This window comes from Embiotoca jacksoni, unplaced genomic scaffold, assembly GCF_022577435.1.
Source record: "Embiotoca jacksoni isolate LCO1_2020_lvr unplaced genomic scaffold, fEmbJac1.0.p SCAF_2, whole genome shotgun sequence".
NCBI classification, from domain to species: domain Eukaryota; kingdom Metazoa; phylum Chordata; class Actinopteri; family Embiotocidae; genus Embiotoca; species Embiotoca jacksoni.
Window position 1 is genome coordinate 1198429 of NW_027185340.1, and position 25714 is coordinate 1224142.

Consider the following 25714-nt stretch of genomic DNA (forward strand, 5'->3'; position numbering starts at 1 on the left):
CACAATCTACATGAATATCAGTACCCACTACTGGTGCAAGAGCTTGTGTCAGTAATAACTGGCAATAATTGAGCAGCTTTACTCATAAAACAAAATGAAAACTATCTGAAGTTGAACACAAGTAAGCGTTATTGTTCTGCTCGCTTTCATCCGACCCGCCCGCGGCCTCCGTTGACCTGCTGCTCTGAGGGAGTTTCGGTGCCACGTGATCGAGCATTTGCAGGCTAATTGGTTTGAACTTGTTAAACTAGGGAGGCCCTCTTGGTAATGACCAATGGTCGCACAAAGCCTCCGTTTTCTCCCAATTAGGCCAAAAGAGGGAAAGGAGAAGTAGAGTGGAGGAATTATTCCGGGTAGAAACACACCGAGGTTGAGCGACTAGTTTCCGACCGGGAGATGTTCATGTTGCAGGCAGTCCTCCGGCAGGCATCCCTGGACATTTCCTCATTCACAACCTGTGCAGGTAAGTCTGCTCAGACCACTGAAGGCGACATGAGGTGATATTGGTCAGACAGTTAACCGCTTCCGGTCTGCAGGCCAACATGCTCAGGTGTCTCTGCTCTTAATAATTCAAGTCCTTTTACGGAGTAAACAGGGAAATCACTTTGGACATATTGCTATGGACGGTAGGCTGCACGTAGAGATCATTTCTATAAAGCAGTGTAGTTGAATCACACGGAGGTGTTGATCCAGATATGAAATCAGTTGTGTTGTCAGTGATCATCTGATGTCTGAAACAGTTTTCCTGTGTTGCAGATGGAAGAGATGGAAATCCGGAGGCAGCAATATCAAGGTATGAAATCTGTTTCCTCATCTGTAGACCTGCAGAAAATACACAAGCCTCAATCTGAAACTTGTCTGCACAGCTTTAATCTGCTGCCATTACACTTAATTCATTTATAATGTCAGTGAAATATTCGACTTTAGTGTTTTTAATAGCACTTTGTTTGGCTGCACATCAGCAAACATTCAAAATGTTGCTTAAATAGGGAGGAACATGTAAACTTTCCACAAATACAAATTCATTACCAGTAACAGACTTGATTCACGTCATTGGATGAGCAAGTTATGGACGATGACATAATTCTGACATAAAAAAAAAAAAAAGTATCTCCATGATGTAGTTCTGCAGCAGATAGAAGAAAAGTTTTTGGAGATGATTGGCTGTAAGTGGAGGAAAAGTCATAAACTTATTAATCAACTTAATTTAATCATCTCAAAATGCCATGCCCCTAATTTTCTCTCACAAAGCACACAATACAGCGTTCAGATAAAGTAATGGATCACAGAAAGTATTTCAGACCATCACAACACTGTGAGTTTATAATTGTTGCATTGTAAAAAATAAAGTGGTAAATATCAAATAGTATTGTCTAACATGAATTAATCGTCAACTCACTTGGTTCTACAAATTGAAATTAAAGGGAAAATTTCAATTAATGCAGAGGTCAGTATTTCAAATAGAGTAAAAACATATTTTTGAAACTTTATTTTTGGTTAATAAATATTTCTTATTGAATATTAATAATGAAGTTATTTAGGTGGAATTAACACTTAAGTTTATTCTACATCATAGAAGTCTTTGTTCTGTAATCACCTCACAGTTCACGATTAATTAGAAATTCAAGTATTACTCAAATCCACTAACAATTTGATAATCTAATAATTAATAATTACTACCGTCACATACTTTCTTACCGGTTGGTTATTTCAAATCTCTTTGCATTAAGAGCTCCACTTTCCATATCAGTCAGTTTTCTTGAATTTGCATAAACAGGAGCTGCTTGTTGTACAGCGCTGTGCTACATCACATCACAGTAGCACAGCTGTGCTGTTTGTGTTTGTGATTACAGAGATTAATTTATAACTGTGGTTTTTAGATTGATTACGTTGATGATGATGATGATGTTGGCTTCCTGTTAATTAGGTTGATGTTCTGAGAGTTCACTTGGGGATTATTAGTGATGCAGGTGCACTGCTATGATTTAAAGTTTAGAAAATGTCCGGCCGTGTGAGACTTTGGTCATCCAGGGTGAGAACAAGGGCGTCGTGCTTTAGGCCTGACTCGTGGCTCGTGGAGGTTTACTGCAAAGCCTCTTCACATCCCCTTAAAAGGGATTATAGTTTTTTTTTCTTTTTTTTTTTTTCCTCTCCACAGATTTACCAACGGGTTTACCATGTGGAGTTCCCATAAGGCTTTACCAGAGAGGGGGGATTGTGTGTGTTTGATGGAAGCAGAAAATTAGATTACTCAGTTTCACTTTGCAGTGTTTCTGCTGCTGGTCGCTTCATCTACAGCTGTTACCTCCTCGAACCTTTACTTAGAGTCTGCATTAAGTACCTCACCAGCAAAGGAGGAGCAGGGAGGGTTTTTATTACAAAAAAATAAGCAGCATTTCACCAGATTTATACATGTATTTTGATAATGTTGGATATTTTTTACACTATTTCTCCGCGTCAGAGCACTGAGCAGCATTTTGAACATCAGATCCAACATCTTTTTTTCAGGTATGCTGACGCAGTTTGGTAAACAAAGGGTAACCTGAGCGTTGCCATCGCGGATCAGTGGTGTCCTGTTCTTAAGCTGCACTCCTGCATGTCTCCTGTCCCTTTAAACAGGACTGTTAAGTATTTTCTTAGCTTTACAACGGTGAGACAAAAATCTATTTAAACAACGAGCCAATTGATGAGGCCACGTTTCATATCGTGTCATATTGTTTTGCTGTTATTGAAATCTCTGGTCGACGTCTGCTTATTTTTGTGCTGTCAGTTATATCAAAACGCTGTTTTCCAAACGGGGAGGAAGGTGCACAGACCGCAGCAAAAAATATGAAGGGGAACTAAATCTGCACTAATCGGATTTATTGCGTAACACCATCTAAACGAGAGTACTGTGGTGCCAACAATGCTGCTAACAGTCCGATTACCAAACATGTCCTTAAAATTAAATGCAAGAAAATGTGTTAAAACAGTAAGTCTGTATTCCTGTTTTAGTTCAGTGGATTCCAACCTTTTCCTGACCTGTAACCCATTAAAGGGGCTGTGTGGACGGTCTGAGCCATAATAACGTGGACGGCCTTTTCTAAAGCCGGTGTTCGGTTTGTCCCTTCTGGGCTCCCGTGGATTCATGTCACTGCAACATGGTGAGCTCCACAGAAGAGAACCTGCTATAACAGGAGAGTCTCTGTGCATTCAAACTTTAATTTTCGCAACAAAAACCATTAGAAACATGCATTAAAAAAACCAAACTGTCCATGTTATTGATCATCTTTTTACAAACAGTCAACTTGGATTCTGTTGTTACGACTGCAGCCAGTTGTAGTTTGCCAAGTATTGTTAAAAATGTTACCAATGTATGCGTTTGTGAGGAGAATAATATCTGAGAGATTTTGTTTTTTTCTTCAGGTTTAAAGCAGAACACGCTAAAAATGTCTGGAAACTACTGCTTTATTAGATCCCCGGAGATTTGAACTCATGGCAACAGCAACATGCAGTGTTGTGTTTTCAGGTGGAATAATGTATTGTTGTGAAAGACAGATACAGGCTCACTAATAACTCTGAGACAATGAGACTAAACAATAGAAATGCCTGCATATTTGTCGTCTCGTATGCTCACTGTAACCTTGTATTATGGGAATTATTATATTATAACATAGCAGACACGAAAAAACAGAAGCTCTGGAGATGCTTCTTATCCTGTTTTTATCTTACAAAGACTGCAGCATCAAACGTTGTCTGACTGCAATCATGTGAAGTGTCGTAGCAGCAGCTTAATGTGTAAAGAACATTATGTGCAGAGAGGGGAGACGGGCAGAAGTCATGTGACCGAGACACCGGGATGAACTTCCTGGTTACCTGCGTGCCACCTGAGATGCTTCATATCAGGCACCATTATGAGTGGCCACATCTGCCACCTAAATATTTAACACAGCCGCAGATCAGGTTGCAGATTACTCGTAAATTATTAATCCCTACAGATTGGCATGAATTAGTCGGGAGCTTTTTGGTGAGGCAGCGACAAACACTTTCACAAAAACAGGTACGAATGACTTGTTGCTTTGTGACTCGAGCTTTATTGATCTTGGATGAATAATGAGTTGATGCGTGTGAGTGAATTACCATGTGAGTTATTTATATGATAGTTGCAGATTGCTGCTAGGAAGTGAACGCTTTTTTCACGAGTGCTGTTATAACCTAAAATAGTGTTTGACTGATCTGAAGTTGAAGTGTGTTTGTAGTTGTACTTTTGTTTTGGAACCGTGTACTTTTTCTTTTTTTTTTTAAAGGTTTTTCACAGATAGTTGTGCAATAAATAACAAACAATTATCCACTGAGATGTTTGTACATTAGATGATTAGATATCAGCCGCATGTGGTCTGCAGCCACACATCTGCCCTTTTATTATGTTATTATATAGAAATCACAGGAAAATCTTGATGTTTTTCCTGCCGGTCATCAGAGAGCTGCTGTGGAAGAATACGAGCCGTGTTATAAATGTCGGTGAAGGTGTCCCGGCAACAGGTGACGTTACAAAACAGAGTGACAGTAAAAGACGTCGAGTGAACGGCCGTGTGACGCGTTATTCACAGACAGTTTAAGATGAAGATTAACCTCCGAGAAATCAATGATGTATTATTAGAGTGAAGAGGAAACGGCTCCTCGGGATTTATTTCAATTTGTATTTAAATGTTTGACATAAAAATGCTCAATTGTAAAAGGTGACTCTGTTCTTCTCCTTCAAGGACACAGTGAAGGATGAGTTGTATCGGTGCTGCATATTTGAGCGTCTCCACAGAACAGTGTTATATCCATCTAATATCCACCCGCATGCCGTTGCTCACGCTACATGCACAACCGTTCATGAATCGGTCCTCGTGTGTGCTGCGGCTCCTGAAGGTTAAACATCAGTCAACGCTTTTGCCATCAATTTACTGATCTCCTCAAAAAGAAGAAGAAGTAAAACCTTCCCCTTCCCTCTCTCCGGGTCACACGACCTCTGTGATGCATAACAGGTTTACGACGAGAGGAGCAGCTGTGAGATCGTAAACAAACATCCTTCTCCATTACATTTATCTGGAATATGTGTCATTTTCTAAAAATAGGAAGCATGTGTCCCAACATGGCAGCATCATTTCCAATCCATCATGTTATTTTGTTTCAGCTGTTTTGACACTTAATGCTTTGCATCGTTGCTCTTATATGTTTTGTTTTGTCAGAGAATCGTCACATGTTGACTATAAGGATGATTTGTGTCTGACCTTTTCCATCCCTGTTGATCACTAGTCCTTATAACTGTGTCATAAGATGAAGACAGTTAAATCACTTTATATAACACTTTACAGAATAATCATGTGATTAGACTGTTAGTTTGGAGGTGTGGCGCCGGTTCTCTGTTCATTCAGGACAACGCTCTTCCAGTTAATCTCTGACCAATCCAATTGATCTTTAGAAGATTGCTCTTAGTGGCCAGTGACCAGGTCCCTGTGCAGAGGGCTAATTCAGTGGCTCTGTCCTCCGGAGGAAGCAATAGGTGTGGGTATATTATGATTACCAGAGACTCTTTAGTTGTAATTTTTGTCAGTCCTGATGAGTCAGAAGAATATAACACTTGCCATGTAAGTAGAGGATGGTCATCTCCACCTGCAGCTGTCGGATTTGTTTTTGCTTGGATTTCCTGCTTTAAAGCTGTTAAGTGGCTCCCCTGGTGGATCTGGTCGTTCCACTGAGCTGAAGGAAAAGGCCTCTGGGAACAAACGCTCTGTGTGCTACACCTACGCAGGTTTATACATTTTAATTAGCCGCTTGTCTGCGATGGTAGCTGGCAGACATGGTGTTTGTCTGCCTTCCTATCTCAGTGTACAGGTCTGACTCGGTTATTTACAACAAGCTTTCTCTTTGCAGGACAAAGTATTACGCATTAGAAAGGGATTAACATTCCTATTTGTTTTCATTTAATTGCTTTTGATTTTATGTTGGTCTGACACAACATTGTTGATCAGGGATTGTGTTTATCCTCCAGCAGCTCCCTGTATGGACTGTACCCCTACAAGCCCAGCATGATCGGCCTGGAGAACCTGGGCGATCCCTCGGGGAACTGGGACATAGTGGAGACCATCGGTAAAGGAACGTATGGCAAAGTCTACAGAGTGACCAACAAAAAGGACGGCAGTCAGGCAGCAGTCAAAGTGTTGGATCCAATAAATGTAAGTCCAGTGTTTACTGGGGGGAACTTTTTACAGAGTTTAAAAGCTCCTGTTGCTACTTGTTGTGTTAGAAGAGTTGACACGGTGGATGATTGAGAACCAGCCACGGCTGGTTTATGGAAAAGAAAAGTACTTTTAGTGTTTAGTAACTGTTAGCATGGTGAACACAGTAAACATACCTTGCGTTAGCGGCGTTATCATAAGCAGCATGTTAAAGCCTCAAAGCTGCCGTGTATTAGTACATTAGTACAACATTAGTACATTAGTACAACATTAGTACAACATTAGTACATTAGTACAACATTAGTACAACATTAGTACATTAGTACAACATTAGTACAACATTAGTACATTAGTACAACATTAGTACAACATTAGTACATTAGTACAACATTAGTACAACATTAGTACATTAGTACAACATTAGTACAACATTAGTACATTAGTACAACGTTAGTACAACATTAGTACAACTCTGTTTTCGGCTTCACTGTCTTGCAAATTGTTTATTCAACACTAGGATTTATGTCGTGTCCCTTTGGAGGGTCCCGACCCCTAGGTTTGGCACCACTGTTTTAACTCGCGGTGTGTTATTGTCAGACCGGTTCATCTAGTGCTTTTGCTTTATGCCACAGGAAGGTATAAGATATAAGTAAAAACAGCTGATCTGTTAGCATCACCTGAGAAGTCACCTGAAAGTTAAAACATTTTTTATCACTGTAATTGTGAATTACTGATCTAATGAGCCTGTACCTTCTGCAATGTTTATTATTTTCAGGTCTCTTTGGGACTGATTGTTTTAGCTTCGACGGCTACCTTGTAGAAATAAAGGTTATATGAAAATAAAATGAATGCAAGGCCTTAAAATGTAATAAATTGAACAGGTAGTTCCAGGTTTTCTGGTTCAAACACTGATCTGACATGGTGGGACTCCCCACTGTGCCTTTTTATTGTTCGTGTTAGTGAAGGAGAACCAACAACCATTTATTTCTGACAGTTTTCTCATGACAGAAGAAGAAAGCGAAGACTAAAACCATTGTGTTTTTCTTTGTAACTCTGTGACTTGTCTCAGCATTCAAGCCATTCAAACAGAGTAAGTTGCCAGTACTTTTTCCTCCTTTCCGTCTTGATGCAGTTGTACTTGTACTTGCTCCCGTGATATATATATCAATGTCTCCCCATTTCATTTATTTCCTGCCATGTTAAGTCTATAACACACTCTTGCCAGGAAGTGTAGCTGCTGCGCTGGCTGTGTCCTCGCTGTATATCCATTCATTTATCTGTGAGATAAGGACACTATAGACTTTGCATTGGCAGCATATTGTGGGAGTGAGTTGGTCTGAGGCGTGCCTCTGATTGTGTCAGTGGAGCAATCCCCACCCTGGCAGCGCTATCCACCACGATGTTCCCCTGATGGCCATGAAGATGAAGCTGCCTCCTCTCCCATCCTTCTCCCTGATTAGACTGCTGACACGATCACTCAGACATCCAGGAAGAGAAATTCTGCGTCTCTGACTGTTGATCTTCCCTCCCTCTGAGATTTACTTTGATAGAAAAGTGCTTCCAGAAATAGTCGAGCACAGCAGCCCATCGCTTCCTTTTGCTACTGAGTTTATAATCCTATCTTTAGGTTTCTAATTATAGTTGCTGCCTGGTTTTCTGCTGCCAGTGAAATTGAAACACATCCTAAAAATGTTTAAGCATAAATGTAACGTTCATTATGTGTCACTCTATTGTTTCATCTCTTGCATTGCTGTGTTTGAACTGTGTTTGTTTGCTGGTGCTGTTTAAAGGATGTGGATGAGGAGATTGAGGCAGAGTACAACATTTTGAGGTCCTTGTCCAACCATCCCAACGTGGTGAAGTTCTACGGCATGTTTTACAAGTCAGACAAACTTTCCGGTGGACAACTCTGGCTGGTACTTGAGGTGAGCTCTTCATAATGTATATTTCCTTCATTGGTATAAATGCAGGAGTGCTCTTCATTTGTTTCCTAGTTGCAGGTCTTATAACCTTCCGTTGTATATAACTTCTATATTGAAAGACGAGAAGACTGATATGTCAGCGATGCTAGCCTTTGTATGGTGATGTGAACAAGACGAGCTTTAAAATATTCAGGAAGAAAATGAAAAAGAAACAAACATGATATTAAACCTGGAAGACACACAATGTTGTTTTGGTGGAAACCCTGAAAGTAAAGATAACTGTATTTGTTCACATGGTACCTTGAACTGTTCCTGTCCTCCAAATGCTGCATGTTTCTGTATATGATCCAAAAAAAGAGGTTTCAAACTTTGTTTGTATTGAAATAGGCCTCAGTTTGCAATGACAACCCACCCACCTGAATGTTGATGCTATCGTGCTGCCGTATGACGCTGCGTTGCTCTCTAACTGGTGTGTGTGTGGTAGCTCTCCCAATGAATCATAATCTGGAGTTGTGAGTGATCACTGGAGTTTCTCTGTCTCCCTCCCAGCTGTGCAACGGCGGCTCTGTCACAGAACTCATCAAAAGCCTGCTCATGCGAGGCCAGCGTCTGCAGGAGCCCGTTATCTCGTACATCTTATGCAGTGCCCTCTTGGTAAGGCTGCCTTCTGCAAAGCTGCTAATGTTTGAGAGAAGGTGGGATGCAAACATGCAGAGCATGCTGGGGATTTATTTTCAGCAGAGGAATTATGGCAGGCGGTTTCTGAATGTCTCTGTCTGAACACTTCTTTTATACAGTTTGTACTGCTCCACTTTTAATGCATTTTATACTAATGACTAATAACTGTGATTCATGCTTGGCACCTTCTGTTGTCTGTCCTCTATTTTAAAAGGGTCTCCAGCATTTGCACAACAACCGGATTATCCATCGCGACGTCAAAGGCAACAACATCCTCCTGACAACCGAAGGAGGAGTCAAACTGGTTGATTTTGGTAACGATCGTTCAGAGCGGACACGTAGCCCAATCCAATCCTTTCTCTGCACTGCATTGTTGTGAAATTAGTTCTATTTGCCATGTGACTGATCTTTGGGAAGTGTCAGCAGCAACATCCCTGCGACATTGTTTGTGAAGGCAAACACAAACGCAGGATAATTCATTTCTTGTGCTCCACACTTTATTCCTTTTCTCACCATAACATCTTTTTATTTCATGGACCGTAGCCTTAACCCAAGGCTATTATTGCTCATTTAAATTGCATTATTTGATCCTATGCATATTAAAAGAAAGCTGCTATGGCAAATGACTTTGAGTCACCCCCAGGCATGTTTATGTCCTCTGTGTCATGGAGATGAAGTGGACTCATGCTGATAAAAATCTGTCCTACATAATTTGAAATGATTATAGCCCATTATTATTACTGCTTGGCAGGTTGCCACACTAAATTATATGCCAAGATTTATTGATTAATTCAAACATTTAGTGTCTGCTATAAATCTTACTTTTACTCTTTGGAAATTCACACTGATAAACAAACTACAGTGAGATCTGAATCTTATTTGCTTTGGACTTGAATATATTAAAATGTTGTTCAGGTGTTTCCGCTCAGCTGACCAGTGCACGACTGCGGAGGAACACATCGGTCGGGACGCCGTTTTGGATGGCGCCTGAGGTCAGAGTTCACTCACACATCTTAATCTCTGTTGATGTTACCAGTAAAACATGCACACGTGTTTTACTGTACTATAATTGATTTTAAATGAGCAAAGTCTGATATGTGTTACACGGAGAGAAAGCGAGAGAGCGCCTCCGTTATTTCAGCGTGACTCTCTCCTCTGTGTCATTGTGTATTCCCCTCCACGGGTGCAGCTCTTGAGGTCGCCTCAAGGTTAATAGCTGGGAGTCCGCGGCCCCTCGGCTTACTCTTTGGCAGAAATGAGGTGCGGTGATTGGGCTGGTCGGGAGGGACCTCAAAGGCAATTAGAATAAACTCAGCTGTAAAATGTAGCGTCAGTTACAATTATTGACTGGAAAAGAGAAGATCATATCAGCAGCTCCTGAACTGAACTGGCTTTCGGTGTTTAAATGAGCCGTGAATATACACGGCTGTAACTCTGCCAGATTTTGGGCTGCAAGTAAGAGAGTGTGATAACAAAGAATGAACATTCAGCTTTATGATCCTTTAAAATATAATTTTCTTTAAATTATTAGTCAGTTCCTCAGAATATTGTACAGTTTTTATGTAGATTCTTCCACTATAAAAAAATGGATTGATCTCACCCCACTGGTAGATTTCCTCACCTGCTTTGAGTAAAACTGGATTGTAGGACTCGATCACGGTCTAAATGAGGTGTTCAGGATGCTCCCTGTTGTCTTGTGTTACCAGGTCATAGCCTGTGAACAGCAGTACGACTACTCGTATGACGCCCGCTGTGATGTGTGGTCTCTTGGCATCACAGCCATCGAGCTGGCGGACGGAGATCCCCCGCTGGCCGAGATGCATCCAGTCAAAGCCCTCTTCAAGATCCCACGGTGAGTCCAGTAGAGGGCGCTAACACCACACTGCTTTAGGCAGCCCACACTCAAAGCACTTCCTTCCCCCCTTTTAGGAGGACAATGGCAAACTGAATTTAAAAGGAAACATGACAATGGCTCTCACCACAGTTGGATCTATTCTTTATTAGGACTTGAAATTTAGAAACTAAAAAAAGCAAACTGGATTGTTGTGGTTTGATTCATGCTTCTTGTCGTTGCTGCATTTTTCATCTTGCCTATCTGAGAGGCAGCATCTGCTGAATAATCAGTGTTTCAAATCTTCATCATCAAAAAATGCAGAGGTGTTTGGCCTTAAAATTACTGCCGTGATTCAATCTGTAAAAATATTCACTGCTGGAAACAGTGTGTGTCTGATGATCATTTGAGAGCTTAGTGGCTACACGCGGTTGACCTTTTGTTATCAGCACAATCGTGTAATTATCTCTCAGTTAGGTAGAGATATGCCCTTCTGATTGCAATTTGCATTGGTGATTAGCTCCATTCACATTGAGATGAGGCTGTCACCTCCTCCCCGTCACAATATTATCTCCTCCCTGCCAAGACAGAGCAGCGTGCCTCACGTAGCAGGAATTATGGGAGCTAACGCAGCATTTCATCAGCTGGATTTGAACCAGAATGTAAAATAATTATAAGAGAATGTATTGCTGATGGTAAAAATGTTCCCAGGCATTCACATTAAAACACATCGCCTGCTTTTTGAGTAGATGTTGCTTTGGGGTTTTGTTTTTTAGGGAAAATGTCAAAAAGCAATCTGGAAGTGAATGAGCGGTTTCAGTCAAGTTGTGACCGAGTTTCCTTTTGAAACAGCAGCTGTAATCAAAGGGGACATTCGCATTGGCCTCGTCAATGTTCAACTCTATTTCATTCCTCCAGATTTCTGAAACTCTTTGACTTTGTGTTTAACAAGGATGCTGATAGCGTTGGACATTTGTCTTTAACCGACATCGCTCCCTCTCTGTTCCAATCAAAATATATATTTTGGCCTTTTGGGTGTGAATGGGGACTTTAGAGGTTTAGCGGTCGTGGTAGAAATCACAGTGAATGTGTTGAACCATGAAATGATTCTGTTAACACGTCATTTATATCAAATATATTTTACCCTGTCGCTGCAGCACGGCCGACAAAACCACGACGAAAAACCACTCTTTTTTGAATCCCGTATGAATTACTCTCTAAATAAGGAAATTTGTTCCACCTTTGTGTCGTCGATGGCGGCGCAGGTGATTCATGATGAAATCGGAGAGATTTATCCTCGTAGGTCCTGATGACAGCAGAGTTGGAGATTTTTCCTTGCAATTTGAAACGTCACAAACCATTACCACAGGAGCGTTTCCTCACGTATTGACCTTGGGTGCCACGTGTTTTATTAAACCCGTGTAAGCACTAAAACATGCAATAAGCATTTTCATCATTTTGATATTTTACAGTTGCACACAGTAATGTGTTTCCAGGCTAAAGGTTTCACTGTCGTGTAGTTAATCTTGTCTGTATCATCCATTTCACCAGCCTTCCTCTCTGAAACACGTTGCACGCTGTTTTATATGTGTTGCTGTTGCTGGACATTCTCCCGAGTCAGGCTGAGGATTTAATGGCTCCTGGGGAGGGCCAAATAAACACCCAGCGCTATCACCGCTTTGACACCTGGGGCAGCAGCAGATAGCCATGATGCCGCTGTTTTGGTTGTGCTGCGGGAAATCTGCACAAGTGGAAAGGATTCTCGTCCCGGCAGGCTATAAACGATAAGAGAAGCTCTGATACCTGTCAGACGGGACGTTGATGGGCTCCATGAATTAGGGTCACCTTGGCACGTGGTCCGTTTGTGTTTCAGAAACATCGGATGCTTGATGAGTTGTGACGTTCTGTTGATTCATGCACGTGTTTAAATCTCAGGTGGATCGTTGTTGTTGTTTTTCTTAAATTGAATCAAAGGTGTTTGTCATTTTTTTTATTTTTATTTTTTCCCACCATCACCTGTTCTTCATAATGAAAAGTAATTGAGTGTGTTACAGTGCGTATGACAGATATGTGATGTTCACGGTGACCATGACTGAAGGTAATGGAGCGTGTCAGAGGGCAAAGTTGTAAAATCATCAGCTGCGAAATTAATTACAGATACTCAAGACAAAGATGGTCTTTGATATTTAATATGCGGAAAGGTTAATTGCTTGAGCCAGTGTTCTCTGTGCTGTTCGGCCCCTCGGTGTCCATGTAAAGTCAAACTACAGCATGTCAAGGATCGAGGCAGCGAGCAAAGACGTCCAAGGTTGTGTGTATTGGTCCAGATCCCCGTCGATATGAGCCACGTTTTAAACAGCGCGTCGGAGCACAGACCAGAACAAGCAAGATAGAAGATGAAGTAAATGATGGCTTGTCAGAGGCAACAAAGGCGAATGAAAACATGAGGCGGAGGGAGAGAAATCCAGACTAGTGTGCTGCTGAGATGGTTCTCATGGAAAAAGACCCAGAGGTATTGTCAGTGGAGCAGAACAGCCAAGGAAGAGGAATATTAACACTATTTCTGGTGTTTCTGACACAGAATCAAATCTTTAAAGAGGTGAAATATGGATTTTTTTTTATGTGTCAAATTTGATGTTAAATTCACAGAAGAATAACTGCACATTTGTTTAACATATATTTTTTTAGATTCTTGCTGAAAGAGTGATAGTGAAAAAAATAGGTCTAAAAAAAGTCTCCAGACATTTTAGCAGCTGTATTTGTGAGGCTGTATTTAGGCTCGAAGCTAAATGCTAATGTCCCTGTGCTAACCATAGGCTGCGTATAAAAGGTGGACGTAGCCTCCGGGACGTCACCCATCCCGTAGGTTTCCTGAAGAGTGATTTTGAAGCTAATTGTGCGTGGCTCCAACCGTCACCATCCTGGTAGTGCCTGACACCACCTACCTCTCCAGCTAATCCAAAACTGGTCTCCGAGGTGGTGCGTGGGAGGAGCTGAGGCCGGCTCAATAAAGCCTGATTTCTGAAAGCAGCACTGTGGAGAGTCTCTGTGTGTGTGTGTGTGTGTGTGTGTGTGTGTGTGTGTGTGTGTGTGTGTGTGTGTGTGTGTGTGTGTGTGTGTGTGTGTGTGTGTGTGTGGTGGACTAATGGCTTAGACATGAAACCAACTGGAACAGCATCAGTCCGTCACTCAGAGCAGTCCTGCTCTAAATGATGTGTAATTTTAAGCTTCAATACAAAATACATGGGTCAAATACAGAATTGTACAATTGTTTGTTACTGGTAAATACGCTATCCAGACCAAAACCATTTCTCTACCAGTATACATGTTTATTTTTCTGTAGAGTTGGTCATTGTCACATGGGGGTCAGCCTCAAGTGGCCACTTGAGAAATTGCAGTTTTTGGCACTTCCACGTTGGCTTCATGTTGGTGCTAACATGCTGACATATTAAACATTGCAGTGATGTTTAGCACATCCTACTTCAGAGTAGGATGGTAGTATGTAGATTAGTAGTAAATCATAAAGCCGAGCTGAGGCTAAAGGGAAGGTCGCTTGTTTCGTAAGTATTTAGTCAATTCAGAGAAATTGAAGACGTCATTTGAAGATGAGATCACCAGAGTCAGTGGGACACATCAACTGGGCTCTACAGACATCTGTCCAAAATGTCATGCCCATCCATCCAGTTGGTTGTGAGATATTTGTGTGTGGACCAGAGTTCAGGGTCGACCAGCAGACAGACAGACGTTACCATCTCTACATCCGCGCCGCCAGTTTAGCTCAATATTCACTTCTGGTTGATCACAATTAAAAAGCTGTCAGGTTGTTCTGTCGCAGCAGAATTCCATAAATAATGCTGATTTTGAAAACTGTGCACCCGACTAACGTTTCTCTCATCAAACTGCTTATTGTTACTGTGAAAACCTGCCGTCATTTACAGGAAGTCAAATCACCTTCTTATTTTCTACTTTGACATTTTATCCATCTAAAAAAAAGTGTATTTGGATGGAGTGAAGTAACCATAAACCCTAATGCCCCAGACTTCCCATTATCAGACAGTCTTGACCTCCGACAGGAGATCACTGGCTGCTTGGATGACTTTCCAATCATGAGTAAAGGCTTTAATATCGCCACCTTTGATGCAGTTATCTCACTGCTCTCTCTGTGGTGTCATGGACTGCAGCTTTGGCAATGTAGCCGCCAAGGACATGATAAATGTCGCAGTAGTTCTCTGTGTTCATGCATGTATGCTCAAAGAAGTGCCGGTGCTGTGGCTACCGTGATGGATGAGCTGAAATTGTAAGTGTGTGGTCCATTCGCTGGATAAGTCTTTATCTTGGCCCGTGTACTCATTCTCTGTGAAGCTTACTGTAAATGAAGGCAACTGTCCTTCTGTTTTAGGAAACCAGAGCCCTCTACACTACGTCTTTAAAGAAAGAAAATACATAAATCTTGTTCTGGTAATTATAAATCTTAAATGCCGTTTTGGTTGATTTGTGAAATTTGAAGGACGTCACTGTTTACTTCTTGTTTTCAAACTGCACGTACAGGTTTTGGTGAAAGGCCGGCCACTTTGTCACAGACCACACTTTGTCTGGCAAAGTACTACATTTATATTTCTGTAATGATGATGCTTATAAAGATATGCACTCTTCCCAATGTTTGTTTGATGTGCAGAAGTGCAGAGGTGTGTGCAGAGGTTTGAAGCATTTCTTAAGTGAGCTATGGCAATGTTGAATTAAGTGCTACTTGATGGATTGCTTGAATGAAAAATAACAGTGTTTTACATCCTATAATAAATGGAGGAATTATAAATTATGCATATCAAGCATCATATTCAAACATTGCAATGGCCTGATTTTTGTCTTTTTCATGGCTTAGTTGCAGCTGTCAAGAGCTGTTGACACCTCTCTGATTTTTGCCTCAATCCACACTGACAGTACAAGCACTGCCTGGACCTAAATTTGAATAAGCCATTTGTGTTTACAATATGAGCCAGCACTCTCACAAACACTGCAAGAAAAAAAAAAAACCCGGCCTGAATTTGCAAAGCACAATGAGCACACTTGACAGTGTTATCAGCAGTGTGCTGCTATATTGACTTTGTAATGTATAAGCAGTGTGGTACAACATCAAGGCGAGAATGTGTCTTCAGGCTCATATTAGAGGTTGCATTGAGGCAGTCAGTTACTGGCTTTGATCTGCACTTTGGAAAGGATTGCCTGTCTGAATTCTTATCAAAGACTTGACTAAGTTAGAGCTGTGGAGAATGACAGATTTTGTACCCTAAAATGCCCCCATTTTTATCTAAAAAAAAAAAAAGATGTTCAATATGAAGCCGTTTAGTGTTTCTGCATCGACCTCTAGTTTGTTTGCATAAACTTTTATTATTTTTTTTATTCAAATCATCCCCCCCCCCCAACACACACACACACACACACACACACACACACACACACACACACACACACACACACACACACACACACACACACACACACACAATTTTAGTCTTGAGATTTCCTATTCCACTTGTCTGACAGCTTTTGTGAAACAACAGGCGTGAGCTACTCCCCCAGTTAATAGATGCCTGGACCAGGTGTGTGACTGTTGGCCCGACGGTGACAGAAGCTTCAGCCTCCAGCTGTCAGGCCGACAGCTCCTTGTGAAGACGAAGGTACTCGGGCCCTGCCCGGCCTCGGCTCCTCACGCAGACCTGCCTCCTGTCATCGTGGGCACTTGAAAAGTGTTAGCCTCATTATAGATGGACTCCGTAAATGCTGCTGACAGAGGTATAAGTAGCTCCCATAACTTTTGGCTCCCCATGGCAGATGCTTGCTGCCAGCCAGCGGAGGAGCTGTTATCATTTGTCACTTTTTCTGGGGCTGCCACAGACCTGGACCCCGACCAGCTCGTCCTCGCGCCGAAAACTCTCACAGGAGTCTGATGGTCACGCTCTGCTCGCCAGCTAGCATTTGTCAAGTAACTAACTCAGGAGACGTGCTCAAAGTCTGTCCGAGTTACAGCAGGGATCATAAAATCTGAATAAAAGTCTCATTTGCTGAATTTTGTTGTTCTTGTTTTGTTTCAGAAATCCGTCTCCCACATTACGAAATCCAGAACAGTGGTGCAGAAGTTTCTGCCATTTCATCGCCCAGTAAGTCTCCTCTAACTTCAACCTGTCAGCCTTTGTCTGCCTTCAGTCTGAAGACGTTGTGTTAAAGCAATTCTTTTCCAGAAAGGGTTGTGAAAGCACAGAGTAGACAGAAACACTTCATTCAGCGACCATCAGCAAATTCTGGAAATGAAAGTGAAACGAGGTTGGCCTCCTCCACGGGACAATGATCCAGAGCAGACCTCAACCTGGAGACATATGCTGGAGCTTTTGGAGCGGCTCTGTGTGTTGATCTCTACGTACAAGACATCCTAAAAATATTCCACAACTTAAAAGAGGGAAATTCATAAATCCCAAAAAGAAAAAGGAATAGCTAGCTACTAAAAGCATTTGAAGCTGTGGTATTGGTCTAACGGGGAGGTCACACGGTACTGACGTAGTTGTTCCCAATCTCATGCACATGCCAAAATAACAGTTTCATTTCTGGGCTTTCATTTACTGATATTCTCTTTAAAAATGAACAAAATATGCTGTTTGCTCAAATTGAGGCTAATTCTTCTAATTCTAATTTTAGAAAAATGTTATATTTGAACATGAACTTAATATAAATAGACTTGATAATAGTCTGTTAACATGTCGCAGAGACAGAATGATATTTAGAACTGTGAATGTCGCTGGGAAATAATGAACCACAAATGGACATATTTAACTTATTATCCCAAAAATCAAGCTGTAAATAATTTTTTTTTGGCTGCATTGAAATATATTTTTGTGCCAACATTTGTGATGAGTATTGATATTATCAGCTGATCCATCGGGCTCAATTTAAGAATAAAATATTTGTGTCTGCAGCGCAATGATTGACACTTTGTCGGTGGCTCCGGTTGGTTCAGGTTGGTTCAGGTTGGTTCAGGTTGGTTCAGGTTGGTTCAGGTTGGTTCAGGTTGGTTCAGGTTGGTTCAGGTTGCTTTACTGTCTGAGGATTATAATGAGTGACTCAAGTCATTTCAACTTTATGTCGTATTTGTCCAGAATGAATTCCTAAATATTTAAATAAAGCTGTTTAATCAGACTAAACTGAACGTTAGTCATTATCACATGGTCAGCATGCAGGAACGTGCACGTGAACGTGGAGGGAACTGAAATTGATATTTTATTGCCAGATTTTATCAACACTCGTCTTTCTATTCGTGGACTTTTCATTTGTGTAAATCTGCCACAGAGGAACAAACTAATTCACCTGAGTTATCAGTGCTATCTGAGGCCCCGATAACTTGTCATTTCCTCCACTGTGCAAAGCTAATAATGTCAGGGGTGGCCTGTAATGGTTGCCCAGAATATACAACCTTAATATCTACTGCACAGAGGTGTGTGAGCCTGAACCATAATGAGAAAATAAAATGTAATTTGTGTGGAGAGTTATTTGTGCAGAAATGGTTTCTGGCTGTTTGCATCGGCCGAAAAGGAGTAATTGAAATAAACAAACAGACGATCTGCCTCGATGGCCTGTTGGCTTCTTTTGTGTCACTTTGGTTGTAGATCGGTCCGGATGGAGTTGAGGCATATTTGCCATCCAACCAACCCGTGGTGGCGAGATGGTTGTTATAGCTTTTACAGTGTCGTTGCAGTGGTTGTCGCTGGATCCTTTTTGGATTGCAGCTCTGTAATCTGGGTTAATGGATTGTGTGATATCATATCAAAGTTAATCTCTTCAAACAAAGCCCACCAGGGTTCAATGTGGGGAGACTGGACAATGTTATCAAGCTTCGCAGGCTGTTTGTGAAGCCTTTTCAGCCCCGTCAGGCCTGTGTATGTGCGTGTCGGAAAAACAGGGGCGGGGGGGCTTCAGGATAATAAATCCATCAGCAGCGTCTGCACTTGGGCAGCCAAAGAGCTGACTTCTGTGACAAAGTGGCCCTGCCGTTCAGCATCCCAGCAGCACAGCCCTGCTAATAGCAGCAACCTCTGCTTAATGTCCTGACGCTAATGAATTCATGGAATTAACTTTCACAGCCGAACAAACTGATAAAAGAAACAGAATTTCAGTGCTGATTAGGTGGTAGGAACTAGATTAGTGGTTTTCTCCTATCTTGCCTCTGCCTGTAAATTGTTGGTGTTGTCGTGCTCGCACACATTCAGAGGCTTTAAGTCTTTAGCTGAACAAGTAAATGAACAGAACAAATATGGATTGTTAATGGATGCATCCTTGAAGTCAGGTAGTGGTTTCAAGTCTTTTAATTGAACAGGTTTCGTCTCACGATATATCTGAACCGTCAGAAGTGAAAGCCGAGCGTGCTCTCCTGTTCGGTCAGTCTGAAGAGTCAATATTAGGAGAGCATTTGTATCACCATCCCACTGACATCACCAGCTGAGGTGGCCGTATCACAGGGTGGCATCACCTGCTGGCAAACACTGCACATCACAGATAGGGCGTACTGCTGTGCCATAGCAGGGCTTTGTGGACTCGGGGCCATGGTGATAGTGACCATGTGGTGCTCAGACAGAGGACGACAGACTACTGACCCAGACTTAAAAACCCTGGCGAGGAGCTCCCTGCTGGTGTGAATGTCACTCAGAGCTGATCCAGACAAATCAGTCGTCTACAATGTTCAGGTGATTAGAGTTAGCTTTTAATTCACTTCTTAAATGATAATTCAAAGGTCTGAAGGTGTCCTCGTTTTTGTTTTTTTCACTGACAGTTTTGGAAACAAGGTAACTTTGTGATATTTTGTGTTCGTAAGGTGTCTGATAAAGGATTTTGAGGCGCGTCCATCTGTGACCCACCTCCTGGAGCACCCCTTCATCAAGCAGGCCCACGGCAAAGACGTGGCACTCCGTCAGCAGTTAGCAGCTCTCATCGGGGAGCAGCAAGAAGTAGGCTGCAAAACCAAAACCAAGTAAGTCTTTTAAAATTGACTTCTAACATTGGCCTTGCAGAGGAAATAATATACTCTGATGATGAATCGTATTGCTTCATTTGGGTGTTGGAGATCTCTATTTCAGATCGATAGAGTGGTGATATTTTGTCCGTCCAGTAGGGGGCAGGGCCTCATCTTTTTACAGCCAAGCATAGACACGAGGATGAGCCGCAGTAATGGACATTACAGTGTGTGATTAAAGAGAAGTAAGGGGAGTGTAACTAATTTAGAAGGAGCGATTGTGCTGACTAACCTTAGATTAATAATCCCATTTAGGCCAGTGGATGTGCTAACCGTCTGACGGAGCTTCTCCGCCCAATTAAACCACTGATGGAAAAAATAAATATATAGATTTACTCCTGATAATAGTTGATATTGCAACTATAAATTAAATAACCAGGGTTATTTTCTTTACAGATTACACTAGCAACTGCGATACAGTTCCTTGTGTTTTGTATAGATGCTGAGAGTGTACACAGATGGAGAGATTTCAGGAAAGTTTCCTCTGTATTGTGAATACTTCACGAGACTCTGTCATGGCAGCAAACGACAGAGCAGAAAGTCTCCTGTTTACTGGAGAAATACTGACTTTGGCAATGCCTAATCTTCATTATAAAGGAGTTTGCTGAACCTGCCCTTGACGGAGAGTCTTGATGTCGTGCCAGCTCTGTTTACTCCCGAGAGTGTGCAGAGCCGGTGCCTGAGCCTGATCCCGAATTCCTGTCCGCAGTGAAAGTGGATAATGGGATTAGGAGCTTGTAGGGCGAGAACTTGGCTCGCCTGGTTTAGACTCTCATGCCACAGATCAGCAAACAATGACTCCAGATAAGAATAAAGACATAGAGAACTTAAAAGTAGCTGCCGTAGGTGGAATAGTGCGCGTTACTTCAAAGCAGGCGAGAATTAGACGACAGAGGTCTGAAGTCCTTCTCCAAAGGGACATGATGACGAGGGTTCGCTTCATAGGGACCACATACTGAGCAGGGTCCTGTGCTGTTGCATTTACACTATATTCAGAATACTGAATTAATGCGGAGGAAGACACACTCCTAACCTGAAGCTTGAATATTTAGATTCTTATACTTGATTATTAATTATAATAGAATATGGACACATCTTTGGTAAAATATAGGATTTTATATTATTGCTGCTTTGAGGATTAAAAAGTTACCAGAAATGTTTGGATGCCTTTTCTGTGACTTGATTTCCATTTAAAAGGCCCAAACCAACAACATCTACGTCACCCTCCACTATTTTCTAAACTCTCTCTGTGGACCTTCATCTCAAACCAGTTTGCTCGCCCCGAAAAAAAGGAGTTTAGCCAGCATTAAAAGTGGTTTTACAGCACAAACTGAGTCCATGCGAGAGATGAATTGTTACCAAAATATTGAGATCATGTGTAAGTGTTGCTTAGCAACCAAACTCACAAAATCTCAACGCTAACTTTAGCTCGTTTTGTTATGAGCCGTTTAGAGTGATGATCAAAAATGGAATCTGAAATCTAGTCGACATATCTGACCTGACGCTTCACTGAAACGCTGTTTAATATTGATGCAACCTAGAAAGATTTTCAGTTGTATTTTTCAAAAATAGCACATTGGAACAGTGAAGTTAGAATATCTATTCATTGACTAAATGAAGTAATACCTGAACATTTACAATATACTGACAGCTGAGTACATGTATATGACTATGACCTTTTAAAACGTTTGTTTGGCAGTTATAGAGATGTTTCTGATGCTATAGTGACGTCTTGTTTGCATGTGATTACCTTTTGATTGGAACGTGCCATCATTTTTTCCTTGCAACACATTTACAGTTTATAAAAGCCTTTAGTGGTGCAACGCAATTTAGTAAGACTAGTTTAAATTGCTGGCTTGCTAATTGCTAGCTGGTGCTACCTGGTGAGAATGAATGGCATCAGGACAGTATGTGGGACTGACTCTAAATATACCACAGTGACCATGTTCATCGGCCTGATGCGTTACTCTGTGGCGTATTGATGTTTTAATATTGGAATAAGGAATGAATAATCAATGTTAAGCTTTAGCTACACAGACAAAACTATGACAAGTTAATTGTTTGTTTCAGTCTTTTTGTGGGAGTTAATGACAGTGAGAAAAATAGACAAACACCTTATGCTTTAAATTTCATAAAAATGTCTGTCCACTCTACGGTGCATTAAATTGTGTAGTGCATCCAGATTCAGTCACATCCAGGCACTCGCAGGCTTTTTTTTTTGTTTCAGGAATTTGTTTTGACGTTTTCGCCTTTATTTGAAAGGTGCAGGAGAGACCGACAGGGGATGTGGGGAAATACAGTCAGAGAATGACAGGCTGCACCTGAGCTATACACCGTAGCCACTCAGCTCCAGCTCTGTCTCACTCTGTCTCACACTCTGTGATGTCCCCTGAGGACGTTGCAGGGCCAGCTGGCTACGTGTTGACCTCTGCCCACTGGGGCTCATTGGAGAGTGACGGGTCAAAACACAGATGAAGTGCAATCACAGCCTGTGATAATGGGAGATGTGTCCCCTGGGAGAGCTTAAAGGGCTTCACACAAACCCTGGAAGTGACTGGGTCTCACATTCAGTCATACTGTTTCTCATTTGGTGGTCACTTTACAGCTTTCAGAGGCAATATCATGTCCTTGACTTCATACAGGCACGAGCGGATCAATACTCGTAAAACCCTCATAATAGAGAGCTGTCCTGACGACGATCTGGTAAACCTGGAGTTCTTAGATGAGGTAAGATTTAATGTGTTTATCTCATCGTGCATTGATCGGCAAATCTGTGTGTGTGTGTGGTCTTTTGTCTTTTACATTTCATTTCATTTTCATTTCTTTTGTTTCCTGCAGGAGAAAATAATCAGCCATCTCCATAAGAGGTACGATGAGTTGCAGGTGTACACTTACGTTGGTGACATCCTTATCGCTCTCAATCCTTTCCAGAATCTCAGCATCTACTCTCCCCAGGTTGGTAACACACTGGTCACAAAAAACAAATGTTCAGCTGTTTCACAATCACAATGGAAATAATGAACGAGTGCCATCAGTCACGTCTCCGCTTCTTCCTTAAGGCCAAATCATGAATTCTGCATACGGCTGTGATGACCAACACAGACATTTATGGTTTGAGTGGGTCTCTCAGAAGTTGAAGGTTGTTGTTCCCGTCCAAAGCACAGTGGACAAGCATAGTGTCCAAAGCACAGTGGACAAGCATAGTGTCCAAAGCACAGCGGACAAGCATAGTGTCCAAAGCACAGCGGACAAGCATAGTGTCCAAAGCACAGCGGACAAGCATAGTGTCCAAAGCACAGTGGACAAGCATAGTGTCCAAAGCACAGCGGACAAGCATAGTGTCCAAAGCACAGCGGACAAGCATAGTGTCCAAAGCACAGTGGACAAGCATAGCACAGGACTTCTGGAGAATTAGGAATTTCCCACTTGGGCAAATTAAACCTCGCAAAGTCCCGCAGCGACTACTTCAATTACAAACGGACCGGGGGTTTAACACTTGTGTGACCTTGTACTGTTTTAATGATGAATAATAAAGGTTTAAAACACATACTGTCAGTTGTCCTTTTGTAAACTGCAGTAAATGTTGTCTTGGGGGCGGCTGTGGGTCAGACGCTAGTTCGTGTTGCCCACTAATCAAAAGGTTAACGATACGATCCCGGGTTCCTCCTGCTCGCATGCCGAAGTGTCCTTAGGCAATACACTGCACCTCACGTTGCTCCTGAACAATGGCCAGCATGTTGCATGGCAGCTCTGTTCCCATTGGTGTGTGTGTGTGTGTGTGTGTGTGTGTGTGTGTGTGTGTGTGTGTGTGTGTGTGTGTGTGAGTGGTAAACACCGTAAAGCGCTTTGTAGATAAAAATGTGCGACCATTTACAATTTTCAAAGCAAAGAGCACAAAATATATTCTGGGTGACGATTACTTGAAACCAACCGTCTCTTTTCAGTAACTCCAGATATTTTTGGTAAAATTCAGCGCCGTGTTTGCTCGTGTCTCCTCTTAGTTCTCTAAGCTGTATCACGGCGTGAAGAGAGCCGACAACCCTCCACACATCTTTGCCACTGCAGACGCTGCCTACCAAGGCATGGTGACGTTCAGCAAAGACCAGGTATTCTGCAGAAACATTGTGTATTTAGTGGAAACATCCTACTGTGTGTTTGTTACGCTGATAAAATTATAAGGGAAATTATTGTAAACAATAAATGTTTTTAAAATGTTTGGGATGTTCCTGAATCTTGTTCTCTGTGGGACTTTGGGACCAAAGCGAAGCAGCCGGGTCTCTCTTGAAAAGGAGATTTTATTCTGGAGTTTTACCTGTAAATAATCGATAAATGTATCTAATATAATGTTAATATTTCTTGCTTTATGATTTATTTCCTTTTGTTTTAGTGCATCATCATCAGTGGGGAGAGCGGTGCGGGAAAAACAGAAAGTGCTCATCTGATTGTTCAACATCTTACCTTCTTGGGAAAGGTGAGGTAGCATCAGTCATTTTCTTATTGTTGAATTTGTTCATTTTTCTGCTGACTTCTTCATTAACTCTAAAATATACCAGAGTTTGTCAAAGAAACATGTCGTTGCTTTCAGGCAAACAATCGGAGTCTCCGTGAGAAGATCTTGCAGGTCAACCCTCTCGTTGAGGCCTTCGGAAACGCCTGCACAGCCATCAATGACAACTCCAGCCGCTTCGGCAAATACCTGGAGATGAAGTTCACACCGACTGGTGCCGTCATCGGAGCCAAGATATCAGAATACCTGCTGGAGAAGTCCAGGGTCATCAAACAGGCCATGTAAGTGACACTTTCGCTCAGTCTCACTGGATTTGTGTCGTTCTTCTAAACGCTGTCTGTTTTCTTTCAGGGGGGAGAAAAACTTCCACATATTTTATTACATTTACGCCGGTCTTTACCACCAAGACGAGCTGAAGACTTACAGACTGCCGGACGGGACGCCTCCCAGGTTTGTGCTGCAGTTTGACTTTGACATGTTCGGGGTGATCGTGCCGTTCCTCACTCCCTATCAGTGAAACTCACATTGACAGTCATAATGTGCGTCTGCAGGTACATCGACAGTCTGCACTGCAAAGTGATGCAAGACATTGTCTCAAGCAAACTCTATAAGGAGCAGTTTGATGCAATTCAGGAGTGTTTCCGAAACATCGGCTTTACAGAAGAGGTACGAAACACTCAAATCAAATATGCACACAGATTCACTGAGTGCTATAATAATGTATTTTTATCTCTTTTTTATTTTAGGAAGTCAACTCTGTTTACAGAATCCTTTCAGCCATTTTGAACACCGGCAATATTGAATTTGCTGCCATTACATCCCAACATCAGACAGATAAGAGTGAAGTGCCGAACTCAGAGGCCTTAGAGAACGGTGAGACACATGATATTATTGTAGATGATGTGTAGTGTAATGGAGAGAAATAGGATGCGATACTTCATTGTTACCGCTGGCCTCACTCATGTTGCTGCATTAGATAGATGTAATTCTGCATTTTAGATGTCAGGTACCGGTATTCATAAAAGCATACATTTAAGTGCCATAAAAACAAACAATTGACTCATATTGCAGATAATTTTTAATCTAATAATCTTTATAATTTAAAAACTACAACGTGTGAGGTGTATAGGTAGTCTTATTTAAGTCAAAGAATCAGAGACGTTTAATCATCTCCTTACAGAATAAATATTTATATAGATTTATGAAATAAATACTGTAATATAATTTTGGTGAGATTGAAAAATAACCATATTTTTTTTTAATGTTTTAATCCTCATCATTTAGGAGGATTTTATGACCTGATTTGTGTTCAAAGATGTGGTGGGTTTTGGGGCCCATTTTATCTTCAGAGTGAGAGACAACATAGAAAGATGTTCACGAGTGTGCGTTGTGTTCTTTTGTGACAGCAGATTTTTAGTGGATGTCTTTTGTAAAAGAGTTTTATACATATGACACCCAAAATATACAATCAATCATATGTAGCTACAAAGAAAAAAGATGGGAAAAAAAAAATCCTGT

At 41.6% G+C, this 25714-nt stretch overlaps 1 protein-coding gene across 1 annotated transcript in view; it reads left to right on the top strand.

The window, feature by feature from the left end:
- The first annotated feature begins 2425 nt into the window (after window positions 1–2425).
- myo3b (myosin IIIB) overlaps window positions 2426–25714 on the top strand; it is a 61391-nt gene continuing 38102 nt past the window's right edge. The window contains exons 1-17 of the mRNA XM_069155224.1: window positions 2426–2508; window positions 6023–6203; window positions 7997–8131; window positions 8678–8782; window positions 9021–9120; window positions 9722–9798; window positions 10513–10658; window positions 16727–16792; window positions 19492–19647; window positions 22332–22416; window positions 22528–22644; window positions 23691–23795; window positions 24077–24160; window positions 24275–24477; window positions 24548–24646; window positions 24748–24862; window positions 24943–25069. Coding sequence (XP_069011325.1) covers window positions 2426–2508; window positions 6023–6203; window positions 7997–8131; window positions 8678–8782; window positions 9021–9120; window positions 9722–9798; window positions 10513–10658; window positions 16727–16792; window positions 19492–19647; window positions 22332–22416; window positions 22528–22644; window positions 23691–23795; window positions 24077–24160; window positions 24275–24477; window positions 24548–24646; window positions 24748–24862; window positions 24943–25069 — 1984 coding nt within the window. The remainder of the gene's footprint in view (window positions 2509–6022; window positions 6204–7996; window positions 8132–8677; window positions 8783–9020; window positions 9121–9721; window positions 9799–10512; window positions 10659–16726; window positions 16793–19491; window positions 19648–22331; window positions 22417–22527; window positions 22645–23690; window positions 23796–24076; window positions 24161–24274; window positions 24478–24547; window positions 24647–24747; window positions 24863–24942; window positions 25070–25714) is intronic.